The sequence below is a fragment of the Theropithecus gelada genome, chromosome 16, assembly GCF_003255815.1.
Source record: "Theropithecus gelada isolate Dixy chromosome 16, Tgel_1.0, whole genome shotgun sequence".
Taxonomy (NCBI): Eukaryota; Metazoa; Chordata; class Mammalia; order Primates; family Cercopithecidae; genus Theropithecus; species Theropithecus gelada.
In genome coordinates, this window is record NC_037684.1 from 2621613 (window position 1) to 2644499 (window position 22887).

Below are 22887 nucleotides of genomic sequence, written 5' to 3' on the forward strand. Positions count from 1 at the left end.
GATCGCGCCACTGCTCTCCAGCCTGAATGACAGAACGAGACTCCGTCTCAAAAAAAAAAAAATAAATAAATAAGGGCTCCAACATAAGAAGAGGAAGCTGCCAGTCTCTTTAGGGCTGTGCCAGAGAGTGTCATGGTATCACTTTTGCCATATTTTATTGGCTAAGCAGTCACAGATCCTGTGATGGAAGGAGTGATAAAGAATTTGGGGCCATCCTTAAACTGCCAAAAGTGGGCATAAAAATACTCCTAAGCCAGGTGCGGTGGCTCACACCTGTAATCCCAGCTTTTAGGAGGACAAGGTGGGAGGATTGTATGAGTCCAGGAGTTCAAGACCAGCCTGAGAAACATAGTGAGCCCTCATCTCTACGAAAAATAAACAAAATTAGTTGAGCATGGTGGCGTGCGTTTGTAGTTTCAGCTACTCAGGAGGCTGAGGTAGGAGGATCCCTCGAGCCCAGGAAGTAGAGGCTACAGTGAGCCGAGATCGTGTCACTACACTCCAGCCTGCGTGACAGTAAGATCCCAGAGATCCTGTCTCAAAACCCAAAAAACCAAAAACAAAACCCACAGAAACTCTTAGGGCTATGAGGAGTAAATGAGATAACGCATGCAGAGGCAGATTTACCATGAAGCAAATGAAACTTCAACCATGGGGGTCTTTAATTAAACAGTTTCTTCCACATCCGGGCATCTAATTTTGTATTCATAATTCTCCTTTTTCCTTTTTCTCAAAGAGGACCCTCAAACTGTATGAGAATCAGGCCCTACCCATCCTGGCTCTGTCCCGAATGCCAGTATCAGTACTTACTAAGCATACTGCCTGGGACAGAGAGACGTTCAACGTGGGGCCCCTCCAGGCACTGGGCTGGCCTGGTCCCCTCTCTGTGGCTGAGGAGAGGGCTTCTCCTCTCACTCTGTCCTTTCTGTCTTTTCAGGATCATTTCTTCGTCTCCTTTCTTCAAAATGAAAGTAAAACCCGCTGGGAATAATTTCATAATCACAAAACTGCCCTCCCAATTGGCCCCTGCCTCTACCCCCTGACCTCACCACCCACCAGGGAGGTGGGTCTTATTCTGGGCATCATGCCAAGTTCTTAGCTGGGCCCTCTAGAATCTCTAAAGGAAATCTGACTGAAGAGGGGAAAACCAGCAGGGGGAGGCAGCATTCCCAGTGCCCAGTATGGTCTAGGAGGCATTGAAATTCCAGGGCCGAAGTCCTGAGACAAAGATCATAATGAGACAGGAAGGTGGCAAAGGAAGGAGCCCATTTGCATGACAATAATTGAGCCAAGAATAGAAAGCCACAGGGATGCAAGGGTGAGGCTGGCAGCTGAGCTGGGCTAAACCTCACAAATCAGACTACCCAGCTCTGCTCCGCAGGGGAAGGGAGGCTGAGCCCTGGGCCAGGCTTGGCAGGGAAGGAAGGGGGAGGACACGGCCCCAGGGCATTGTGGGAACACTGGCCAGGCTGGACTTTGCCTGAACACTGGCCAGGCTGGACTTTGCCTTCCTCCTCGTCCTTCAGCCGGGAGCCCGTCTTTGTTTGCCTTTGCCTTTGAGGCTCTGTGGCTGTGGGGCTGAGTGGGCATCATGGCAGCTCAGAAAGATCTCTGGGACGCCATTGTGATTGGGGCTGGGATCCAGGGCTGCTTCACCGCATACCACCTGGCCAAACACAGGAAGAGAGTCCTCCTGCTGGAGCAGGTACTGTGTCCCTTCTGCACCCCCGGCTGTAAGGACTGTCCTAGCCTCCTCCCCTGCAGAGGGGTTTTCAGAGCCAGCAGGCTACAGGGCAAGGCCAAAGGGCCTGAATCATCAAAAATTCTGTGTAATTTGTATCTTAGCTGCCTAGTGTGTTTCATGACAATTCAAAGAAGTTTCACATCCCTCACACCCACATTGGGTTTCTAGGCACATTTCCTCTTTCTACTGCTTCCCAGTTCCTGCCCTTGACCAAGCGTCCCAGGCCCTGTTCTCTTCCGTCTCACTGCTCTGTCCCTTCTGCGCCCAAATGGTTGATCACCCCCCCAAGAAAAATAATTGGTTCTTCTCTGGGTAACCTAAAGTAAAGATAATTTTGCCTAGAGGCAAAGGTTGATTTATCCACCTAAGAGGTAGGATTATGTCCTGCATATTCCTGGCCTCTCACCCCAGAACCCAGCAGAAGCTTCTGTTTTTTCGGTTTTGTTTTGTTTTGTTTTGTTTTGCCACCTCCAGATAATAGCAGCCTCCTTGTTTGACACATGATAAGTGAGACTGAGGTCTTATTTTTTCCTGCTATGCAGTGCAGTCTGCAGTGACCACTGCTGGTGGGCCCTGTGTGTCTGTGGGGTCCTTTGAGGACAGGGCCACCCAGCTATCATCAAAGCTTTCCACTGCAGTGGGCTCTCCCTTTCCATTCTGCCTGCAGTTACCCAGGCTGGCTATGGTTTGCTCTTCTTGGTAATGAGCCAGAGTATTTAGAAACCTTCTTCATTTCTCTATCAGTTTTCTCAAAGCCCAAGGGATTCCTGGTTCATCCTCTCAGGAAACTCATTGTTGCTGAATCCTGAGGTGGTTCTCTTACCCTGAGTGATCTGTAGCCACAGAGAAATAAAGTCAGCATCAGTTTCCTTGTTCATAAAATGAAGGGGCTAGACTAGTTGAACTGGAAGGTTTTTTCTAATTTTTCTTCGTTATGAATCTAAGCGAGGTGAGATTGCAGCAGGATGGTTGGAGACTAGCTAACAAAGGAACTTCTTTCTGGATGTGAACAGTGTTAGCAAAAGGAAGCCCAAGTTAGTGCTATTGAAGAACTTCTATCTTGATTGCCAAGTCAGTAACTTGGTCATGAAGAGAGAATTTGGAAAGATTGTATGGATTTTTTTTTTTTTTTTTTGAGACAGGATCTCACTCTATTGCCCAGGCTGGAGTGCAGTAGTACTATCACAGTTCACTGCAGCCTCAAACTGCTGGGCTTAAGCAGTCCTCCTACCTCAGCCTCCCAAGTAGCTGGGACTACAAGTGCCACCACACCTGATAGTTTTTAAATTTTTGAGGAGACTGGGTCTTGCTATATTGCCTAAGCTGGTCTTGCATTCCTGGCTCAAATTATCTTCCTGTGTATAATCCTTCCCCAGATTGTGTGGAAATATTTGAAGGATAAATGGATCCTGGTTGACAGCACACGCAGAGATGGCTCCTAACGGGGGATGCAGTGTGAGGGGTAATGGCTTCCATCATCTCTCTTGTTTTCCACTTCCAGTTCTTTCTACCACACTCCCGAGGAAGCTCCCATGGACAAAGCCGGATAATCCGAAAGGCATACCTGGAAGACTTTTACACCCAGATGATGCATGAGTGTTATCAGATATGGGCCCAGTTGGAGCACGAGGCTGGAACTCAATTGCACAGGTGGGCTGTGGGAGGAATTCCTTGAATCATGGGGCTCTGCACCTGCAGGTGCTTTTAGTGTGTGAAGTGGCAGTGCTATGGAACATTTGGAATGCAACGGGAGGGACGCAAGGCCTCAGGAAGTACCAGATGCATGGAAGAGTTCTGCTGTCGTGGTGGTCACCCCACAGGTCCAACTGACTCTGGTCAGGCTCTGCGTTGCAGGGCTGGGTTCAGACCATGTGTCCAAGGCTAGTAGAAGCGGTAATGGAAAGCCTGCTGGCAAGGCACCGTGTGGCAGATGCCCTGAGTGGGGCAGGAGTCTGCTGGAGAGTGTATTTTCAACTCTGTGGAGGCCTCTGCAACTCTTTTAGGGCAGGGGTTGAGATAGAGGAGGAGGCTGCTTTCAGGATTCTTTTTTTTTAAATTATTGATGGAGTCTCGCTTTGTTGTCAGGCTAGAGTGCAGTGGCACCATCTCGGCTCACTGCAACCTCCACCTCCCGGGTTCAAGCGATTCTTCTGCTTCAGCCTCCCAGGTAGCTGGGACTACAGGTGCATGCCACCACGCCCAGCTAATTTTTGTATTTCTAGTAGAGACGGGGTTTCACCATGTTGGCCAGGCTGGTCTCGATCTCTTGACCTCATTATTCGCCTGCCTCGGCCTCCCAAAGTGCTGGGATTACAGGCGTGAGCCACCGCTCCCGGCCCGGGATTCTTTATAGTCCAACCAATATCCTAACTTTTCCTGAGGGGTCCTCACCCCTTGTAGCAACCCTATAAACCCATTTTGTTCTCTCTGAGTACCTTTTCCTGTAGGAACAAAATGGGGACGTTCCCCAGGCTGGATTGCTTGCCAGGGAGTGAGCCTGCACCTCTTTCTCTGCTACCTTCATGGCTCTCTCCAACCCTTGACCTTTCAAATACTCATGGGAAAGAAAGCCAACAATCTGTGATGCAATGGGAACTTTAACCATCCCGCCTCCCTCCCACCTCCTCTGTGACTCTTAACTGAACTTCCTACAAACCCTGGCTCTACCCTATAGGGTGGTGGTTATTTTAATGGCCAGGAACCAAGAGGTTAGTGTTCTGTTGCAAAAATACCATTAACTTAAGAACAAAGTGAAATCCATTATGCAAATCAGCCAGGGCAGCTAATTACAGATTTATTCAGAGGCAGCTAATGCACCCAGCACCCAAATAAAGGAGCATGTCTTGCTGGGGGGTGGCCTGGCAGAGGGACCCTTCTCTGCCAGTTGTCTGTGAATACTGCTGAGTATCTTTTGCTAAGAGACTCGCCCTGGGCCTTGGAGGGCGCACTTCTTCCCAGCACACAATGAGACAACTAAGACTTGTTAGCGTGTCTGCAATCTTTCTGAGGGAGATGATTCTGGAGGGAGACAGGCTTAGGTTTGACTTTGTGCTCTATTTCTCACCAGATATGTGATCTTGGAAAAGTTTCTTGACTTCTCTGTGCCTCACTTTTTCTCATAGGGCTCTGAGAGAATTAAATGAGACTTTTGTGAAATACTTGGCCCAACGTCTAGCACCTTTCAATAAGGGGCAGTCCATTCCATCCATTCTGGGTCAGCTGCATCCTGTTCCATTGAGCGACAGGGGGAGGAAAGGCAGGAGGAGACAGATGGGTGCAACAACCACAGATAGCAAGGGGAGTGGCAGCAGGAAAGAGGGAGAGGGATCCTTGGGTAGGAGACTCTCAGAAGCGCACAATCCTCCTCTTTGCCAGGAGGACAGGAATTTGGAAGAGCTTTGGAACCGGACCTGGCTCTCAATCTCAGCTCTGACACACTCAGCTGTGTGGTTTGGAACAAGCTGTTGAACCTCTGTTGAGACTCAGTTGTTTTTTTTTTTTTTTTTTTTTTTTTTGAGACAGAGTCTCGCTCTGTCGCCCAGGCTGGAGTGCAGTGGTGCCATCTCTGCTCACTGCAAGCTCCACCTCCCGGGTTCACACCATTCTTGTGCCTCAGCCTCCCGAGTAGCTGGGACTACAGGCGCGTACCACCATGCCCAGCTAATTTTTTGTATATTTAGTAGAGACGGGGTTTCACCGCGTTAGCCAGGATGATCTAGATCTCCTGACCTCGTGATCTGCCCACCTCGGCCTCCCAAAGTGCTGGGATTACAGGCGTGAGCCACCGCGCCCAGCCAGAGACTCAGTTTTTTCATCTGTGGAGTAGGGATACTAATACCTATGTCATGGTGCTGGTGTGAGGATAAGTAGGTAATGGGCTTAGAACAGCACCTGGAAAACTATCTTCCTCCTCCTCCTCACCATATATGTAGTGTTTACAATAAGAAACTAGGCTGGGTGCAGTGGCTCGCGCCTGTAATTCCAGCACTTTGGGAGGCTGAGGCAGGTGGATTACCTGAAGTCAGGAGTTAAAAACCAGCCTGGCCAACATGGTGAAACCCTGCCTCTACTGAAAATACAAAAATTAGCTGGGCATGGTGGCGGACACCTGTAATCCCAGCTATTAGGGAGGCTGATGAGGCAGAAGAATTGCTTGAACCCAGGAGGCAGAGGTTGCAGAGAGCCGAGATCATGCCACTGCACTGCACTCCAGCCTGCACTCCAGCCTGGGAGACTTTGTCTCCAAAAAAAAAGAAAAGAAAAGAGAAAAACTAAGAGTTGCTCTAAGGACCTGACACCTATAACTCATTCCATTCTGCCCACAATCTTTTTTTTTTTTTTTTTGAGACGGAGTCTGGCTCTGTCGCCCAGGCTGGAGTGCAGTGGCCGGATCTCGGCTCACTGCAAGCTCCGCCTCCCAGGTTTACGCCATTCTCCCGCCTCAGCCTCCGGAGTAGCTGGGACTACAGGCACCCGCCACCTCGCCCGGCTAGTTTTTTGTATTTTTTAGTAGAGACGGGGTTTCACTGTGTTAGCCAGGATGGTCTCGATCTCCTGACCTCGTGATCCGCCCGTCTCGGCCTCCCAAAGTGCTGGGATTACAGGCTTGAGCCACCGCGCCCAGCCTCTGCCCACAATCTTATGAGAGGGTTGCTGCCAGGTAGTCAGGGTCTTATCCCATTAGTGCAAATCACAAAATTACTATACTCTTAAGTCTAGAATAGAGGTTGGCCAGCTTTATCTGTAAATAGCCACCTAGTAAGTATCTTAGCCTTTGCAGGCCATGTGGTCTCTGTTACAATTATTCAACTCTGCCATTGTAGCATGAAAGCAAGATGTAAATAAATGAGCCTGGATGTATTCTAATAAAACTTTATTTATAGATGCTGAAATTTGAACTTCATGTAATTTTCATGTATCACTCAACATTATTCTTCTTTGGATTAAAAAACATCAACAATTTAAAAATTTTAAAACCGTCTTGGATCATGGACCAGACAAAAACAGGCAGAAGGCCAAATTTGGTCCCTGAGTGGTGGCTTGCTGGCCATGGGTCTGGAAGATACCTCAAACTGGTTAACTTGTCCATTTCTGTCTCCCAAGAAGTTCACGCCTAAATCATCCCAGGTCAAAAGACTGCTACTATGCATTTAAAGACAGGGAAATATCACAGCCCTTCTTAAAAGACCATTCCGATGTCTCATTGCCTCAGTTATGAAAAATGAAAAGTTATGTGAGTATGCTTTAAAAACCTCTAGAGTGCTAAAGTATTCTTACTATTGTTGTTATTATTCTATTATTATAAGTCCTTTCTTATGGCGAGCCTAATGTACTCAGGCACACTAATTTATTTGGTTCTTTACTTAGCAGGGACAGAGCAGATACTTCCTATTCTCAGAATGGTATCTGAATACAGCTCTGCTACCTTTGGGCTAAAAGCCATTCTAATTCCTTTAGCTTTTACTGATTCTTATTTTCTAAATGATTCATCATCTGTGTGGTTCTTACTTCTCCCCAGGTTCTTCTAGAAGAACCAGCACAATACCATACTACTACTGATAGATATGAGCATACTTAATGCTATTTGATGATGATTAAAAAAAAAAAACAAAAAAACAAAACCTTTAGGAGTTGGCAGTTCAGGTGGTTGTCCAGTGCTTTTCATTCTGTTCAGCTGCTTCCTGTGACAGCGGCATACTAAACATGGGTAGATTTGGGATATTTGCATATATTCTGGGAACAGACAATGACACATGTGTCAGATCACAAGGTCTGAATCTTTTGTGATGTGTATAGCCAGGATGCTGATTCCAACAGCAAAATCCAGCTCCCTGGCCCATCTCTTTTTTGCCCCGCCTTCTCCCTTTGAGTCCTACTATCTAGCTCCTGACCCGGGCTGCCCCTGCTTAGCTGACAATATCAGACAAGATCACAGCCGTAGGCAGTACAGCTGCTGGCAGAACCTGGTGGCCCCCTCTGCAGCTGCTGCTTCTAGTGTCTGCGAAGTGTCTGGCTTGTCAGCCACATCCCCTCCCTGGAGCAGTCTTTGTTAACCAATTCCACCTCGGCCCACTGAGCGGAAGATGAAAAGCTGAGAGCTCCTCCAAAACCAACAAAGACAGCAGCCATTACCAAGTCCCCGTTCGAATCCTTTCCCCAAGGTGACTCAGAGCTGACTTGCTTGGCATTTTTAACCCAGAGAGGGGAGAGCTGGAGCTTGGGATGGAAGATGGCAGGTGCAGGGAGAGCTGTCTCCCCACCTAATTCCTCCCCACTCCATCTTGCACCCTGTCCTGCTACAGTAACTGGTGGAAATCCCTGATCACCAACTCCCTACATCGTATCTGACGCATTAGTCGGGCCATAGAGGAGTCAACAAGGCCCTTGGGAGGAGTCTTCAATTACCTCTTCCTAGTGCTGGATCAAGCTAGGGTCAGGAGGAAGGAATAGTTCATACCAAATACTCTTTACTCAGCTGATGGGCATTCTGGGAGCTGGGAGCTGCACTCTTTTCTAGGGTTCCCTGGCAACTCATGTGATGGCTTTCAGTCCTTCTTTGTAGTTAGTCCTGACCATTCATTTCCCAGTCATTTTTTATCCTGCGGATGCCCTCGTCTCTTCTCACCCTTCTCCTTTCCAAACTTGCAGCCCGGGTCTAAGCAGAAAAAAGAAGACGGGGAAGTCACGAACATAGGGGTGAGAAATTGATGCAGAATGAGCAGTCTATTTGTTGGGATCTAGAAAAAGCCATTAAGAAAATAAGCACTTAAATGATTTTCAATCTGCCCGTGGAAGCCATCTATCTTCATGCTGGGGGGAAAAGGCCCATTCTCCAATCTTGGTTTTGATTGACTGGTTTCCAATTCTCTAAGCGTTTCCCATAGGAGCCTCTCACCTATCTCCCATAATGACAGGCCCTTGCATTTCCAGGCAGTGTTTTACATTTATTTCCGATTTGCTCATAATGGTCAAAAATCTCTCTCCAATACAAGGCATTTCTCCAGCAGCGCACGGTTTCCCTCAGGCCAAATAGCTTAGCTGTGATCCACGGAAAATGAGAATTTCCCAAACACATCTTCGGACTAGGGGAGGGTCCGGCATCACACATTCAGATGGAAAATTTCCCACTGTTAGATCAATATCTGGGCTAAGAAATAAATGCCACAGGGCCAGAGAGCTGGAGCAAAATGATTACAATCGGCACAATTACATTCACCAGCAGAATCAGCTCACTGATTACCCCCAGGGATGGGGAGCTCCCGCTTCATCCACCACAGGACGGCTTGGGAATTAGAACATCACTCAGCATTTCATATTTCGACAGATTTGCCCGTTGTCTTGGCATGAGTTCATTTTTCCCATACAGTACATCCCTGTAAGAGGAGTCATTTCAAGGAAAGAAGGAAGGAAGGAAGAAGGAAAGGAGGAAGAAACAATGGAAAAAGGGAAAGGAAATCTCAGAGTACAGGAGAGGCCAAAGCTGCTATATTGCAGGCAGAGGTTAGAATATGCTGCTCTGGAATTTTCAGGTCAGGGATTTCACATTACATCTGCTTAGGTGTGGTTTAAGCCAGGTCTCTCCCAGAATCCCTCCCAGCCAGCACCCCATTGGGTAAAAAGGGCTCAAGGAAATACACCTGAGTGACTTCATACTTATTTATTGACTAAGAAGTTTACTAGGGCCAGGCACAGTGGCTCATGCTTATAATCCTAGCACTTTGGGAGATCAAGACAGGAGGATCACTTGAGGCCAGCAGTTTGATACAGGCCTGGGCAACATACCATGTGACTCTTGTGTCTACAAAACACAAAAAATTAGCCAAGTGTGGTGGCTCACGCCTGTAGTCCCAGATATTTGGGAGGCCAAGGCAGGAGGATTGCTTGAGGCCAGGAGTTTGAGATAGGCCTCTGCAACACAGCGAGACCCCTATTTCTGCACACATGCAGAATTAGCCAAGTGTGGTGGCATGTGCCTGTAGTCCTGGTTACTTGGAGGGCTGAGGCAAGAGGAGCTCACTCGTGGCTGCAGTGAGCTGTGAACGTGCCACTGCACTCCAGCCTGGGTGATAGAGACCCCATCTCCATTTAAAAAAAAAAAAAAAAGTTTTGTCAGGTGCAGTGGCCCCTGCCTGCAATCTCAGCACTTTGTGAGGCTGAGACAGGCAGATCATGAGATCAGGAATTCGAGACCACCCTGGCCAGCAAGGTGAAACCCTGTCTCTACTAAAAAAATCCAAAAATGAGCCGGGCGTGGTGGTGTGCGCCTGTAATCCCAGCTACTCCGGAGGGTGAGGCAGGAGAATTGCTTAAACCCAGGGCGGAGGTTGCTGTGAGCTGAGATCGCACCACTGCACTCCAGCCTGGGTGACGGAGCTAGACTCAGTCTTGGGGGGGAAAAAAAAAAGTTTACTAGGTAAGTGTTCATTACCTCTGAACCAATCTGAAGTCCTTTTGGGGGCCACAGAAAAAAGACAGTCTGCTAAGAGCAGGGATTTCCACTGCATCTTTCCTCTGTTGAGCTTTGAAGAGGCAGAGCTCTCGTTGCTATCTCGCTGGTGGTGGATGCTGGGTAGGCGGGGGCCATGGCAAATGGATTGGGCATGCTGCGCGGCTCTGTGTACTGACACCCGCCCCAGGGCCCACAGTGTCCCTACCCCTCCCAATCTTCTCTTTAATCCCCCCAACCAGATAATGTGGGATTTGGAAGCATGTAATATCCATGAGACTCCATTATAGGCTATTACGAGCTTTATGCGTGCTACCTGGGGGATGTACCAGGCCGCTGCTGGGCAGTGCAGTGGCTGCAATGGAGAAGGACCACACAAACGGTCCCAAAGGCCAGAGCGACTCTTCCATTGTTTCTATCTGTTTCCCCCAAAAGGGAGCTCTGGTCTCTTGTGACAGAGAGGCAGGAAGCATGAAAGAGAAACAGCTTTCACTCCCTTAGGGAGTAAAAGCATAGAGGGAGGTACAGGGAGAAACAAAATCACAGTCACCGAATGTATTGCTGGAGCCCTAGCAGACCATCTACCAGTGTTTCTGCATGAGAACGCCATTGGAATTTGGGGTGGAATCTTCTCGAGCATTGCAGGTGTAGCATCCCTGGCCCCTGCCCACTAAATGTGAGAGGCAGCCCCAGGCATTGTGCCAACTACAAAAATGGGTCATGCCATTTTCAGTTGTCCCTGGGGGTGGGTGGGTAAGCGGGGGGTACCACCCTGGTGAGGAACCATCAGTAGTTCAACAGGCACGTTACAGAGGAGGAATCTGGGCCCAGAGAGGTGGGTGACCTGATCAAGGTCATGGCCAAGGTGAAGCCAGGACTAGAGACAGAGCCAGGTCTCTCAGTTTAGGACCCTTTCCACAAAACAGGCAGTCTCTAAGGAACTGAGAGACAGAGACAGACACTCAGGAAGGGACAAACATATATGACAAGAAAGAGAAAGAGGAAAGCGGGGAGGGCAGGGGAGAATAACAGAACAGAGAGATCAAAATAGTGAATGGGGTCAGGGGACAGGAGGAAGGGGAAGAAATATCATCAAACTGAATGAACTTCCACCACTTCCAAGCCATGGGACATGAAGGAGAACTTAGGATCCAAGGGCAGGATGGTTCCTGAGAAGGGGCATAGAGGACAAGAAAACCAGTGAGAGCCAAGGGCCGACTTGGGAATGGGCTGGAAATCAGCATGAGAATACTGGGATTCTACTGACTGAATCTAGATGACTTCACCTCTTCTCTGAACATGAGGCCATGACTCCTCTCAGTGCCTACACCTGGACCTGAGATCCCTCCTGAAGGAGAGCAAATGGTCCAGGGCTTTGCTTTGTTTTGCTTTGTTTTGAGACAGAGGCTTGCTCTCTCATCCAGGCTGGAGTGCAACGGTGCGATCGTGGCTCACTGCAGCCCTGACCTCCCTGGCTAAAGTGATCCTCTCACCTCAGCCTCCCAAATAGCTGGGATCACAGGCATGTGACACCACGCTTGGCTACTTTTAAAAAAATTTTTTACTTTTTGCAGACGCAGAGTCTCGTGATATTGCCCAGGCTGCTAGTGAACTAATTAGTGGCCTCAAGTGATCCTCCTACCTCAGCTCCTGAGGTGCGGGGATTACAGGCGCAAGTCACCACATCAGGCCAGGATTTTGAAACATACCTTCACCTAGGTGACTTATTTTTTAACAGGCAGACTGGATTACTGCTGCTGGGAATGAAGGAGAATCAAGAATTAAAGACAATCCAGGCCACTCTGTCTAGGCAGAGGGTGGAGCACCAGTGTCTTTCATCTGAGGAACTGAAGCAACGTTTCCCAAATATTCGGTTGACCAGGGGAGAAGTGGGGCTCTTGGACAATTCCGGAGGAGTTCTCTATGCATACAAGGCCCTCAGAGCCCTGCAGGTGATGTCGTACAGCACTGGGGCAATGTAGGTGCTCCCTGCTCTGGGCGTCCTGGGTCCCAACCAGCCAGCCCAAGACCCCCCTCTGGATGAGGTCTTTGGCCTGCTGGCTTAGTCTTGACTTTTTGGGCAGGGCAGTGATATATATGCAGCTGGCCTTGTCAATACAGGACAGGTCTAGATTCTGCACTCTTTTCTGCCCTAGGCGAAAGGCTTTCTGTCCACCAGGGTGAACCACATACAGAACTAATTCACCTTTTCCTGCTCCTGCCCTTTCAGGATGCAGTTCGACAGCTAGGAGGCATAGTGCATGACGGAGAGAAGGTGGTGGAGATAAACCCAGGGCTACTGGTCAAGGTGAAAACCACCACCAGGAGCTACCAAGCTAAGAGCTTGGTCATCACGGCAGGTCCTTGGACCAACGAGCTCCTCCGTCCCCTGGGCATTGAGCTGCCTCTCCAGGTAAGAGTAGCTGGAAGCCTGAGAGTTGGTGCTCAAGAGAAGCCTTGGAACCTGATGGAGTCAAATTTGCATCCTGGATCTGGACAACCTTGGGCAAATTCGTTCACCTCACTGAGCCTCAATTTTATCACCTGTAATGTTGGGGGATGATAGCTACCTCATAGGACTATCGGAGAATTAAATTATTAGGCTGGTGCAAAAAGTAATTGTAGTTTTACCATTCAAAGTCATGGCAAAAACCACAATTACTTTTGCACCAACCTAATATATGTTGTATATAAAGCCTTTAAGAGGCCGGATGTGGTGGCTGACACCTGTAGTCCCAACACTCTGGGAGACCGAAGCAGGAGAATTTCTTAGCCCAGGAGTTCAAGACCAGCCTGGGCAATATGGTGAGAACCTGTCTCTACAAAAACAAAAAAACTTAGCCAGGTGTAGTGGCATGCGCTTGTAGTCCCAGCTACTTGGGAGACTGAGGCAGGAGGATGGCCTGAGCCTAGGAGGTTAAGGCTGCAGCGAGTCGTGATTCTACCACTGCACTCCAGTCTGGGTGACAGAGCAAGACCCTGTCTCAATAAAATAAAATAAAATAAAATAAAAATAAAGTCCTTAGGACATAACCTGGCTTGTAGTAAGCACTCAATAAACCTGAGGTCTTATTAATTCCCAGAGAGAGAGAGAAATAGGGCAGGGGGCTGAGTGTAGTTATGGGAGAAAACTAAGAATGGGAGAAGAGACAGAGGCTCAGAGATCTTTGTGCATTGTAACACATGTAACAGGTAAACAACATGAGAAGTGGGAGAGACAAACATGGATGAGTTCAATTGGGTGTCCAGGCTTGCGTTAAAGGGCCACAGGGGCCCAGAGAAACTGCTCTCATTGCTGTACAGTTCCATGGCTTTTCTTTATCTCCCACTTCCTCTCCCTGCCTCAAGACCCTGCGGATCAACGTGTGTTACTGGCGAGAGAGGGTTCCTGGGAGCTATGGTGTGTCCCAGGCCTTTCCATGCTTCCTGTGGCTGGGCTTGTATCCCCACCACCTCTACGGACTGCCTGCAGGAGAGTACCCAGGGCTGATGAAGGTGAGCAGAAAGATCGAGAAAAGGCAGGTAGATGCCAGTGCAGATTGGGGGAAGCAGCTCTAACTTACCCTCCATAGATGCCCTTGGGTCTCAGGGGCAGCAGAAGGAGCCTGCTTCACTCTTGGCGATTTGCAAGGAAAGACCCTCAGCTGCCCTGAGGTCCAGCAAAAGGAGCCCTTCCTTTGCAAACATAGGGTGGTTGCAGGGACCAAGAGCTAAGCAGCCTCAGGTGACAGCCCGCAGCACTTGCCAGGAGTGGGGAAGGATGGAATGACGGATGGGGCCCTCCTGTGTACACGCCTGCCCTTCGGCTGTGGCTGTGCGCAGAAGGCCAGCCCTCACCACTCCTGCCGCTCTGATTGGGAGCCAGGTCAGCTATCACCACGGCAACCATGCAGACCCTGAGGAGCGGGACTGCCCCACAGCACGCGCAGACATCCGAGACGTCCAGATCGTGAGCAGCTTTGTCAGAGATCACTTTCCTGACCTGAAGCCCGAGCCTGCTGTCATGGAGAGCTGCATGTACACGGTAAGGGGTCTGGGCAGCCTTGCTGGGCCCCCTCAACCATTCTACAGAAGGGAAGAAGGAGACAGACCTTGCACTGGCCAGGCCCGATTGTTTGACCCCTGCCATAGTGTTTGACTTTAAACAAACGAGCTCATTTCTGTGGGTAGGTTCACCTCTACCAGAGAAGGGCCTGTTGGAAATTATTCCTATTCTTCTTCATTAGGAAACTAGGCTATGCCTGGCAGTCGGTCCTTCACTCTGATTCCCAGAAGAGCTCTAAAAGATTTTTTGGCAAGCTCCTCCAGTTGAGCAGGCCTTAGGGACAAAGAGAAGAGACAGATGTCACCAGGGCCTGAGGCATCTTGGCTAAAGTTAGTTTACAAAGATTAACTGAACACCTACTGTGTTCATAGCTCTGTGCGAGAAGAAAGGCAGATGGACAAATGAGAAAGACTGGCACGCCCAGAAGGGCACGGGCATGCGGAAAGCATCCCTGTGCCTCATTCCATCCTTTCTGGAAAGAAATCCAGCCCAGCCCCTTCCAGTTAGAGCCTGCAGTTCTTCCTCTTCCCTCGAGCCTCAAAGAACACAAGGTGTGATTGTTTCTTTCTAGAATACCCCTGATGAGCACTTCATTCTCGATCGCCACCCAAAGTATGACAACATTGTCATTGGTGCTGGATTCTCTGGTGAGCCTGAGCTGGGGGGAATGGGGTGCCTTAAAGCTGACCTAACTCAGCGCCAGGAGAAATGGTATTTTCCACACTCTTAGCTGCCCAGATAGGTGCTGAAGCCTGGACATTGTAGGTATAAGGAGGCTGGGCAGTTAGAAAAGGGGTATTCATGGTGGGAGGCCACTTCTGGCTTTGGGATGTGACCAGGAGGATAGTCAGCCCTGTCTGGGTAAGTAGGGGATGTCCAGAGAGCTCAGCCTCTCTGTCTGTGAAGTTGCCTGAGAGTCTGCTCATCCCTTCCTAGGGCATGGGTTCAAGCTGGCCCCTGTGGTGGGGAAGATCCTGTATGAATTAAGCATGAAATTAACACCATCTTATGACTTGGCACCTTTTCGAATCAGCCGTTTCCCAAGCCTGGGCAAAGCCCACCTTTGACCTCTGGCCAGAAGCCTCCCTCCTGTGCACAGGAGTCGATTTCACAGATGGAGAAGATGTCTCAGATGAAGGGAGTATCCCTGAGATGTCATCCTTTTTCTTCTGCCTCACTTGAATCCCGCATAAACACAAGATGATTGAGTCTACCTTCTTTCCTTGGCCAGCCCCCCTTTCCTTCTGCCTCGCTTGAATCCCCCGTAAACACCAGGCAATTGAGTCCACCTTCTTTCCTTGGTCACCTCCCCATTCACAACTACTTTCTTGCTCCCAGAAGGCTGATCAGATATTCTACCATCACAGAGTAGCAAAGACCTTTGAGATGGATATATCAGGAAGAGGGCACAAGAACTGACTCTGGCGACCAAAGCAGTTGTTAAAAATTCTCTTTGCTGGGAGCGAGGTGTGGTGGCTCACCCCTGTAATCCCAGCACTTTGGGGGGCCGAGACAGGCGGATCACCTGAGGCCAGGAGTTCAAGACCAGCTTGGCCAACATGGTGAAACCCTGCCTCTACTAAAAATACAAAATTAGCCGGGTGTGGTGGCGCATGCCTGTAATCCCAGCTCGTTTAAACAAATGAGCTCATTTCTGTGGGTAGGTTCACCTCTACCAGAGGTGACTTGGGAGACTGAGGCAGGAGAATCACTTGAACCCGGGAGGCGGAGATTGCAGTGAGCCGAGATTGTGCCATTGCACTCCAGCCTGGGCAACAAGAGTGATACGCTGTATCAAAAAAATAAAAATAAAAATAAATAAATAAGTAAATCAATCAATCAATCTCTTCGTTGGGATATTTGAAGAGCTTGGGATGGATTTTTGACTAAATCTCCCCCGAGGAGGGTGAACAAGATGATCTGAGAGATCACTAGTGCTCTTGGAGTTCCTTTTCCTAAAGCTAAGGCCAGCCTCCGTCACAAATGCCCATAAAATCTGGTTCATCTTCGGTGAACAATAAATATTTGTTGAACAAATAAATAACTGCCTTGCATTAAGTCTGTAGTGGGCTTTCTTTTCTGTGTGACCTCATTTCTTCCAGGCTCTAATTGTCTAAATCAGCACCACAGAATCCATTAACCCAGGAACCCTTGGAGTCTTTATCCCCTCAATGCGCTGCACCCCCTTTCTCTGGATTCTTTGTCTCCTCCTCACCCCCTTTCTGGTTGTGTGAAGATGCTCAGCTCCCCAGTCTCTCATTAAGGTGTATTGTCAGGTCCTTATGAAGATGGAGCTGTTATACCAGAAAGAAAGAGAGAGACACACTCGCTTAGAAACCCTGTTCAATGTTTGAATGTTAAATGTGCCATTTTATTATCATTAGGATTGCTCCCACTTAATGAAACAGCATTAGCACCGAGTCGGCTGGCCTCCTTGCACTAATTGCTTTGGAAGGGAACAGGCTTATAACCATCCCAGGGTGGGTGGAGGGGTGAGGGGTGGAAACAGGGACTCGAGCAAGTTTGGATGCACTCAGATGAAATCCACCTGGAGGATCTCCAGATTGGGCCAGTTCCGCCCCAGAACAGGAGTTAAAATGCTCTAGAGAGAAAAACTGGGACCGGGCGGGCAGGATGTGTTAGGGGGAATCACAGAGTGGGGAGGAGCAGGCAGTGAGAATGACAGTACAAATAGCTCCAAAGGAAATACAACACAGAGGAAATGGCTCTTCAGCTGCCTGAGTCCTTAAGGTCCTAGGCATGTGTATTAGCACTAATTCTCCAGTGTGTTATAAAAAGTAACCAAGGCCGGGCGCTGTGGCTCACGCCTGTCATCCCAACACTTTGGGAGGCTGAGGGGGGTGGATCACCTGAGGTCAGCAGTTTGAGACCAGCCTGGCCAATGTGACAAAACCCCATCTCTACTAAAAACACAAAAATTAGTTGGGCATGGTGGCGAGCGCCTGTAGTTCCAGCTACTCAGGAGGCTGAGGCAGGAGAATAACTTGACCCCAGGAGGCAGAGGATGCAGTGAGCCGAGACAGCGCCACTGCACTCTAGCCTAGGTGACACAGCGAGACTCAGTCTTAAAAAAAAAAAAAATGCCAGCCAAACCTGTCAACCCCACGCCAAATCTGCTTTTTGTGTGATCTCAGATGGTTCCCTGAACCTCAGCCTCTGTAAAATGGGAGTATTATATCTGTAAATGGGCATAATAATGCTGACCAGCTCCACAGGGGTGTGTGAGGATCAAATAAGATCATTCATTCATGCATTTGTTCAAAACACAAATATTGAGTGAGCCTCTATTATGTGCCAGGCACTATGTAGGCACCATAGATGTATCAGTGAATAAAACAGATAAAAATCCCTGTTCTAAAACAGCATGGTTGTTCCTCAAAAAATTAAAAATAGAATTACCATATGATCCAGCAATTACACTTCTGGTATATGCCCAAAAGAACGGAAAACAGGATCTCAAAGAGTTATTTATACACCCCTGTTCAGAGCGGCATTATTCACGATGGCCAAGAGGTAGAAACAACTGAGGCGTCCATGGATGGATGAATGGATAAACAATATGTGGTATGTACATACAATGTAATGTTATTCAGCCTTAGAAATAAGGGGAATTCTGGCTGGGCACAGTGGCTCACACCTGTAATCCCAGAACTTTGGGAGGCCGAGGGCAGGTAGATCACTTGAGTCCAGGAGTTGGAGACCAGCTTGGCCATCATGGCGAAACCCTGTCTCTACTAAAAATACAAAAATTAGGCAGGGTGCAGTGGCTCACGCCTGTAATCCCAGCACTTTGGGAGGCTGAGGCAGGTGGAGCAGGAGGTCAAGAGATCGAGACCATCCTGGCCAACATGGTGAAACCCTGTCTCTACTAAAAGTACAAAAATTAGCCAGGTGTGGTGGCACACACCTGTAGTCCCAGCTACTCGGGAGGCTGAGGCAGGATAATTGCTTGAACCCAGGAGGCAGAGGTTGCAGTGAACCAAGATTGTGCCACTGCACTCCAGCCTGGCAACAGAGCGAGGAAAAAAAAATTAGCCAGGTGTGGTGGCACAAGCCTGTAATTCCAGCTACTTGGGAGGCTGAGGCATGAGAATCAATTGAACCTGGGAGGTGGAGGTTGCAGTGAGCCAAGCGGCAGAGCAAGATCCTGTCTAAAATAAATAAATAAATAAATAAAGGGAATTCAGATACATGCTACCACATGGATTAAACTTGAGGACATTATGCTAAGTGAAATAAGCCAGTCGCAAAAAGACAAGTAGTATTATTTCACTTCATACATATGAGGTATCTGGAGTAGTCAGAGTCATTGAGACAGAAAGTAAATAGCGGTTGCCAGGATCTGGGAGGAGGAGGAAATGGGGATTTGTTTAATGGGTACAGATTTTCAGTTTTGCAAGATGAAAGGAGTTCTGTAGATTGGTTGCACAACAATGTGAATGTACTTAATGCCACTTAGCTGTACACTTAAAAGTGGTTAAGATGGTCAATTTCGTTACGTGTTTTCCACCATAATTTTTTTAAAAATCTCATTTAAAAAAAAATTTTTTTTGAGACATAGTCTCACTCTGTTGCCCAGACTGGAGTGCAGTGGTGCAACCTCAGCTCGCTGCAACCTCCAACTCCTGGGTTCAAGTGATTCTCCTGTCTCAGCCTTCTGAGTAGCTGGGATTACAGGCATGTGCCACCACGCCTGGCTAATTTTTCTGCTTTTTTTTTTTTTTTTTTTAGTAGAGACGGGGTTTCACTATGTTGGCCAGGCTGGTCTTAAACTCCTGGCCTCAAGTGATCCACTCGCCTTGGCCTCCCAAAGTGTTGAGATTATAGGTGTGAGCCACTCACTGCACCTGGCCTAAAAAAAAAATCTCATTCTTACGAAGCTTACAGTCCAGTGAGAAGGAGACACATAGGCAATTCACGTGAGTAATTATAAATTAGAAGGTGATAAATGCTTTGGGGACAAAACAGAGGCAGGTGATGAGGAGGTGACAGGGAAAGCTGGGGGAGGGTCTGACCTTTCAGGTGGGTGGTCAGAGGAGGACTCACAGAGGAGGGCCTTCGAGCAGACTTGAAGGAGAAGGAGTGAGCCATGCAGGCCTTTGGACACAAGTGAAAGAATGTGATGAGTTGTAAAGCAAGATATTGTGTTATCACTGGCGGGGACAGACAAGTGAGACACAGAGAAGGACCAGAATAAGATTCCACCAGCTCCCAAGCCAAGAAAGTTGGGAAGCTAAGATGCTCAGAATGCCCCCTCTCACCCCACAGCTGCCCGCGGTTCCCTCTGGCTTCTCAGTGCCACCCCCTCCCCCAGCCAGCTGCAGCTCCCCTTCCAAAATATCCAGCCTTATTCAGCTTGTTGGTGGCAGCTAAAGGAGGGACCAGTGTCTCCCGGAGGCTGAGAAAGGACGAGTGGGGGCTGCTCCCAAGTCCTGCCTCAGCTGGTGGAGGCCTCTCCAGATGAGCCCAGGAAAGAGTGGGAGGAGGCAGGGGGGTGAGTGAGGGAGGATGGGCGTCGGGGGATGGATGGGGCCAGCGAAGAAGGGAGAGAGACAAGAAGCTGGGAAAGTAGAGACTGGCAATGTGCAGACCACGAGGCAGGCCAGGACCCCCAGGGATGCCACGCACCCCTAAGACCAAAGGAAATGGGCCCAGAGTGCCCAAGTAGGAGGAAACCAGCCATTCTTAGGTGGGGTGGGGTGGGATAGTAGAGGAGATGTTGGGAACAGTCTCTGGGCCTAGAGGAAAGCAAAAGTCATTGTAGAAGGAGTCCCAGGACAACTTGAGGGTTTCAGTTATATCAAAGGATTTTCCAAAGCAGACCAACCAGTATTCTTTCTCTGCTTCCCTTCTGCCTGAGCGTGGCCAGACATCCCCTTTCAGACGCGCCGTACAGATCTTCAAGATGGAAGAAAATCAAAATCAATCGGGCAGGCAAGAAGAGAGACCTCTGGAAGGGCAGCTGGGGTCTGCACAGCCTGCAGGGGAGAGATAAGGGCAACGAAGAGAAACAGGCTGGCCTGGTTGGCAAGCAGACTGAGGAAAGCAGAGGCAGGCTGAAAATAGATTGGGGGCGGGAGGAAAGAAAGCCAGGCCAGGAAAGAAGGGAGAGCAGAGGCAATCGATGCCTTCGTGACTCTGACCCAATTTTTCATATCAGCCTCGCCAAAAGATGAGGAGATGGTGGGGAAATCGGGAAAGACTGGCAAAGAGGGAGGAGAGTCAGGGCAAAGTAATTTGAGTTCTAAGACCCAGGCGATCGTGAAGTACCAGTCAGGGATCGTGGTAGGGAGAGGAGGAGGTATATACTATCCTCAGTACCAGTTTAGACCCTAGCAGAGTTTGGCATCCCAGAATGGGTTTTAGAGCTTAAGGAATGTGAGTGTACCCAGGAAGGAGAGTCAACTATCTAGAAAGGCCAGAGGCGGCAACATGGCTGAGTCAGTCTGGAGACAGTTGGCTGCAAAGTAACTCCATGCCTGCATTTTCTTCTCAGGAGAGTGATGGAAAGAGAATTTGGTTTTTTAAGTGGTGGGCTTTTAGTGCAGCAAGAGGGATTAAAGTTACACTTCAGGAAATCCATCCCATTAGGTAGATTTGTGAGATACTAAAACATGTAGATAAGCGCACTTACATTCTTTCCTTGGAAATCTTTTTTAAAAAATGAGAAGCTCCACTATTTGGGCCTGTAGAGGCTCATCTGAAGCCCAGGGCCTCCCCTCAAAACTTCTGGACTACTGCTGGCTAGAAAGGGGGGTCTAAGATTTTTATTACCCTGGGGGTAGGGTCTGAAATAAATATCTGGGCCTAAGGCAGGGATAATGCAGGCACCTGGATGAGGGAGAATGGGGGAGGACCAAGGTGGTCTGGATCTGTCAGCCCTGGAGGAGCCGCAGAGACAAGGGGTGGGATTCTAACAGGCAGGACCCATGATATTTACATAACTTTGAATAATGAATAAGCCCAGCTCTGGGGTTCCTAGTTAGCACTGCTCATCTGCATCTTTATTAAGCTTTATAAATGATTCAGCTCCTACCCTTTCCCCCAGCCCCTGCCCAGCCTGCCCCCAAGCATCGGGGTAGTTGTTTGCTCATTATTTTAGACTAGATTTGTTTCACCAACATTCAGTGATGCATGGAGTGGGGGTGGCATGGGAGAGAGGAACAAGTTCAAAAGGCAAGTGGAGTGAAGGGGTTGAGGGCTGGAGAACGGAAACAGCAGCCGTGGGAAGGCAGGCTCACAGCTGCGAGCAAAGGCACAGAGCTGGGGATGCGGGCATCACTCTCCAAAATGCTCCTGGGGCCAACATCTTCAGGAGAGAAAAGTTTCTTAGATTCCCCGAAATGTGCCAGGTTCGAGTCCCACTCGAATCCCTGGGTTCCCTTACATCTGCTGCCAAGACCACCAGCAGGCCCTATGCTCAGCTCCAGCACGGCACTGAGGCGTTGGAGCAGCCAAGTGAGTACAGCCCCCAAGGAAGTTCTCAGTTTTTCCTAAGGCAGGAATTTTGCTATTTTCAGGCAAAAAGAAAAAAAAAAAATCTGCTATACTTGCAAGGCAGAAACAAGCACCAGGTCTATTAGGGGAGAAAGAAATAGGAACAGGTGCACATGGTATGAGAATCTGGAGGGAAAGGGAATGCTGTGTTCACAGAGAGTTAGCACCCACCTTGAAAGAGGAACCTGGAGAAGATGGGCAGCCCTCACCTGATCTGAGCAGCTCTGGGAGCTGCCTGATCAGCTGATCAGAAACAGGGAGAAGTATTTAACAGCATGAACATGGAGGAGTTGGCGGGAAGCTGGTAGGGGGAAAGGCAGAGCATTTTTCAACCCTGGCTGCACATTATAACCACCTGGGGAGCTTTAAAAAGATGATGCTTGGGACCCACCCAAGACCAATTAAATCAGAATCGCCGCGGGAGAAGGCCCTAGGCACCATATTTTTTAAAAAGCTCTTCAATTTTATTTGGATCCTAAACAGACCAATTTTAAAATATATATTATATATTTTACATAAATATATAATATATATTATAAAATGTAAAATTTAAAATATATATAATATATAATAAAATCAGGGAAGTTTAAACATTGGATATTTTGTATTAAGGAATTATTGATCTTTTTTAGGTGTGATAAGAGTATTGTGATTATGTTTTTTGAAGAGTCATTTTCTGGCTGGGTGTGATGTCACACATCTGTAATCCCAGTGCTTTGGGTGGCCAAGGTGGGAGGATCACTTGAGACCAGGCGTTTGAGGCTGCAGTGAGCTATGATCATGCCATTGCCCTCCAGCCAGGACAAAAGAGCAAGATCTTGTCTCTATTAAAAAAAAAAAAAAGTCGGCCGGGCGCGGTGGCTCATGCCTGTAATCCCAGCACTTTGGGAGGCCGAGACAGGTGGATCACGAGGTCAGGAGATCGAGACCATCCTGGCTAACCCGGTGAAACCCCGTCTCTACTAAAAAATACAAAAAAATAGCCGGGCAAGATGGCGGGCGCCTGTAGTCCCAGCTACTCGGGAGGCTGAGGCCGGAGAATGGCGTGGACCCGGGAGGCGGAGCTTGCAGTGAGCTGAGATCCGGCCACTGCACTCCAGCCTGGGCGACAGAGCGAGACTCCGTCTCAAAAAA

General features: G+C 48.7%; 1 protein-coding gene across 1 annotated transcript; it reads left to right on the forward strand.

Moving 5' to 3' along the window:
* Positions 1 to 1482: 1482 nt before the first annotated feature.
* Positions 1483 to 15801, forward strand: PIPOX (pipecolic acid and sarcosine oxidase). The gene is made up of 8 exons (XM_025361888.1): positions 1483 to 1705; positions 3246 to 3394; positions 11929 to 12142; positions 12421 to 12603; positions 13539 to 13685; positions 14056 to 14214; positions 14807 to 14882; positions 15172 to 15801. Exons 1-8 carry the CDS (start codon positions 1592 to 1594, stop codon positions 15300 to 15302), a joined length of 1173 nt encoding a protein of 390 aa, XP_025217673.1. The 5' UTR covers positions 1483 to 1591; the 3' UTR covers positions 15303 to 15801.
* The last annotated feature ends 7086 nt before the right edge of the window (positions 15802 to 22887 follow it).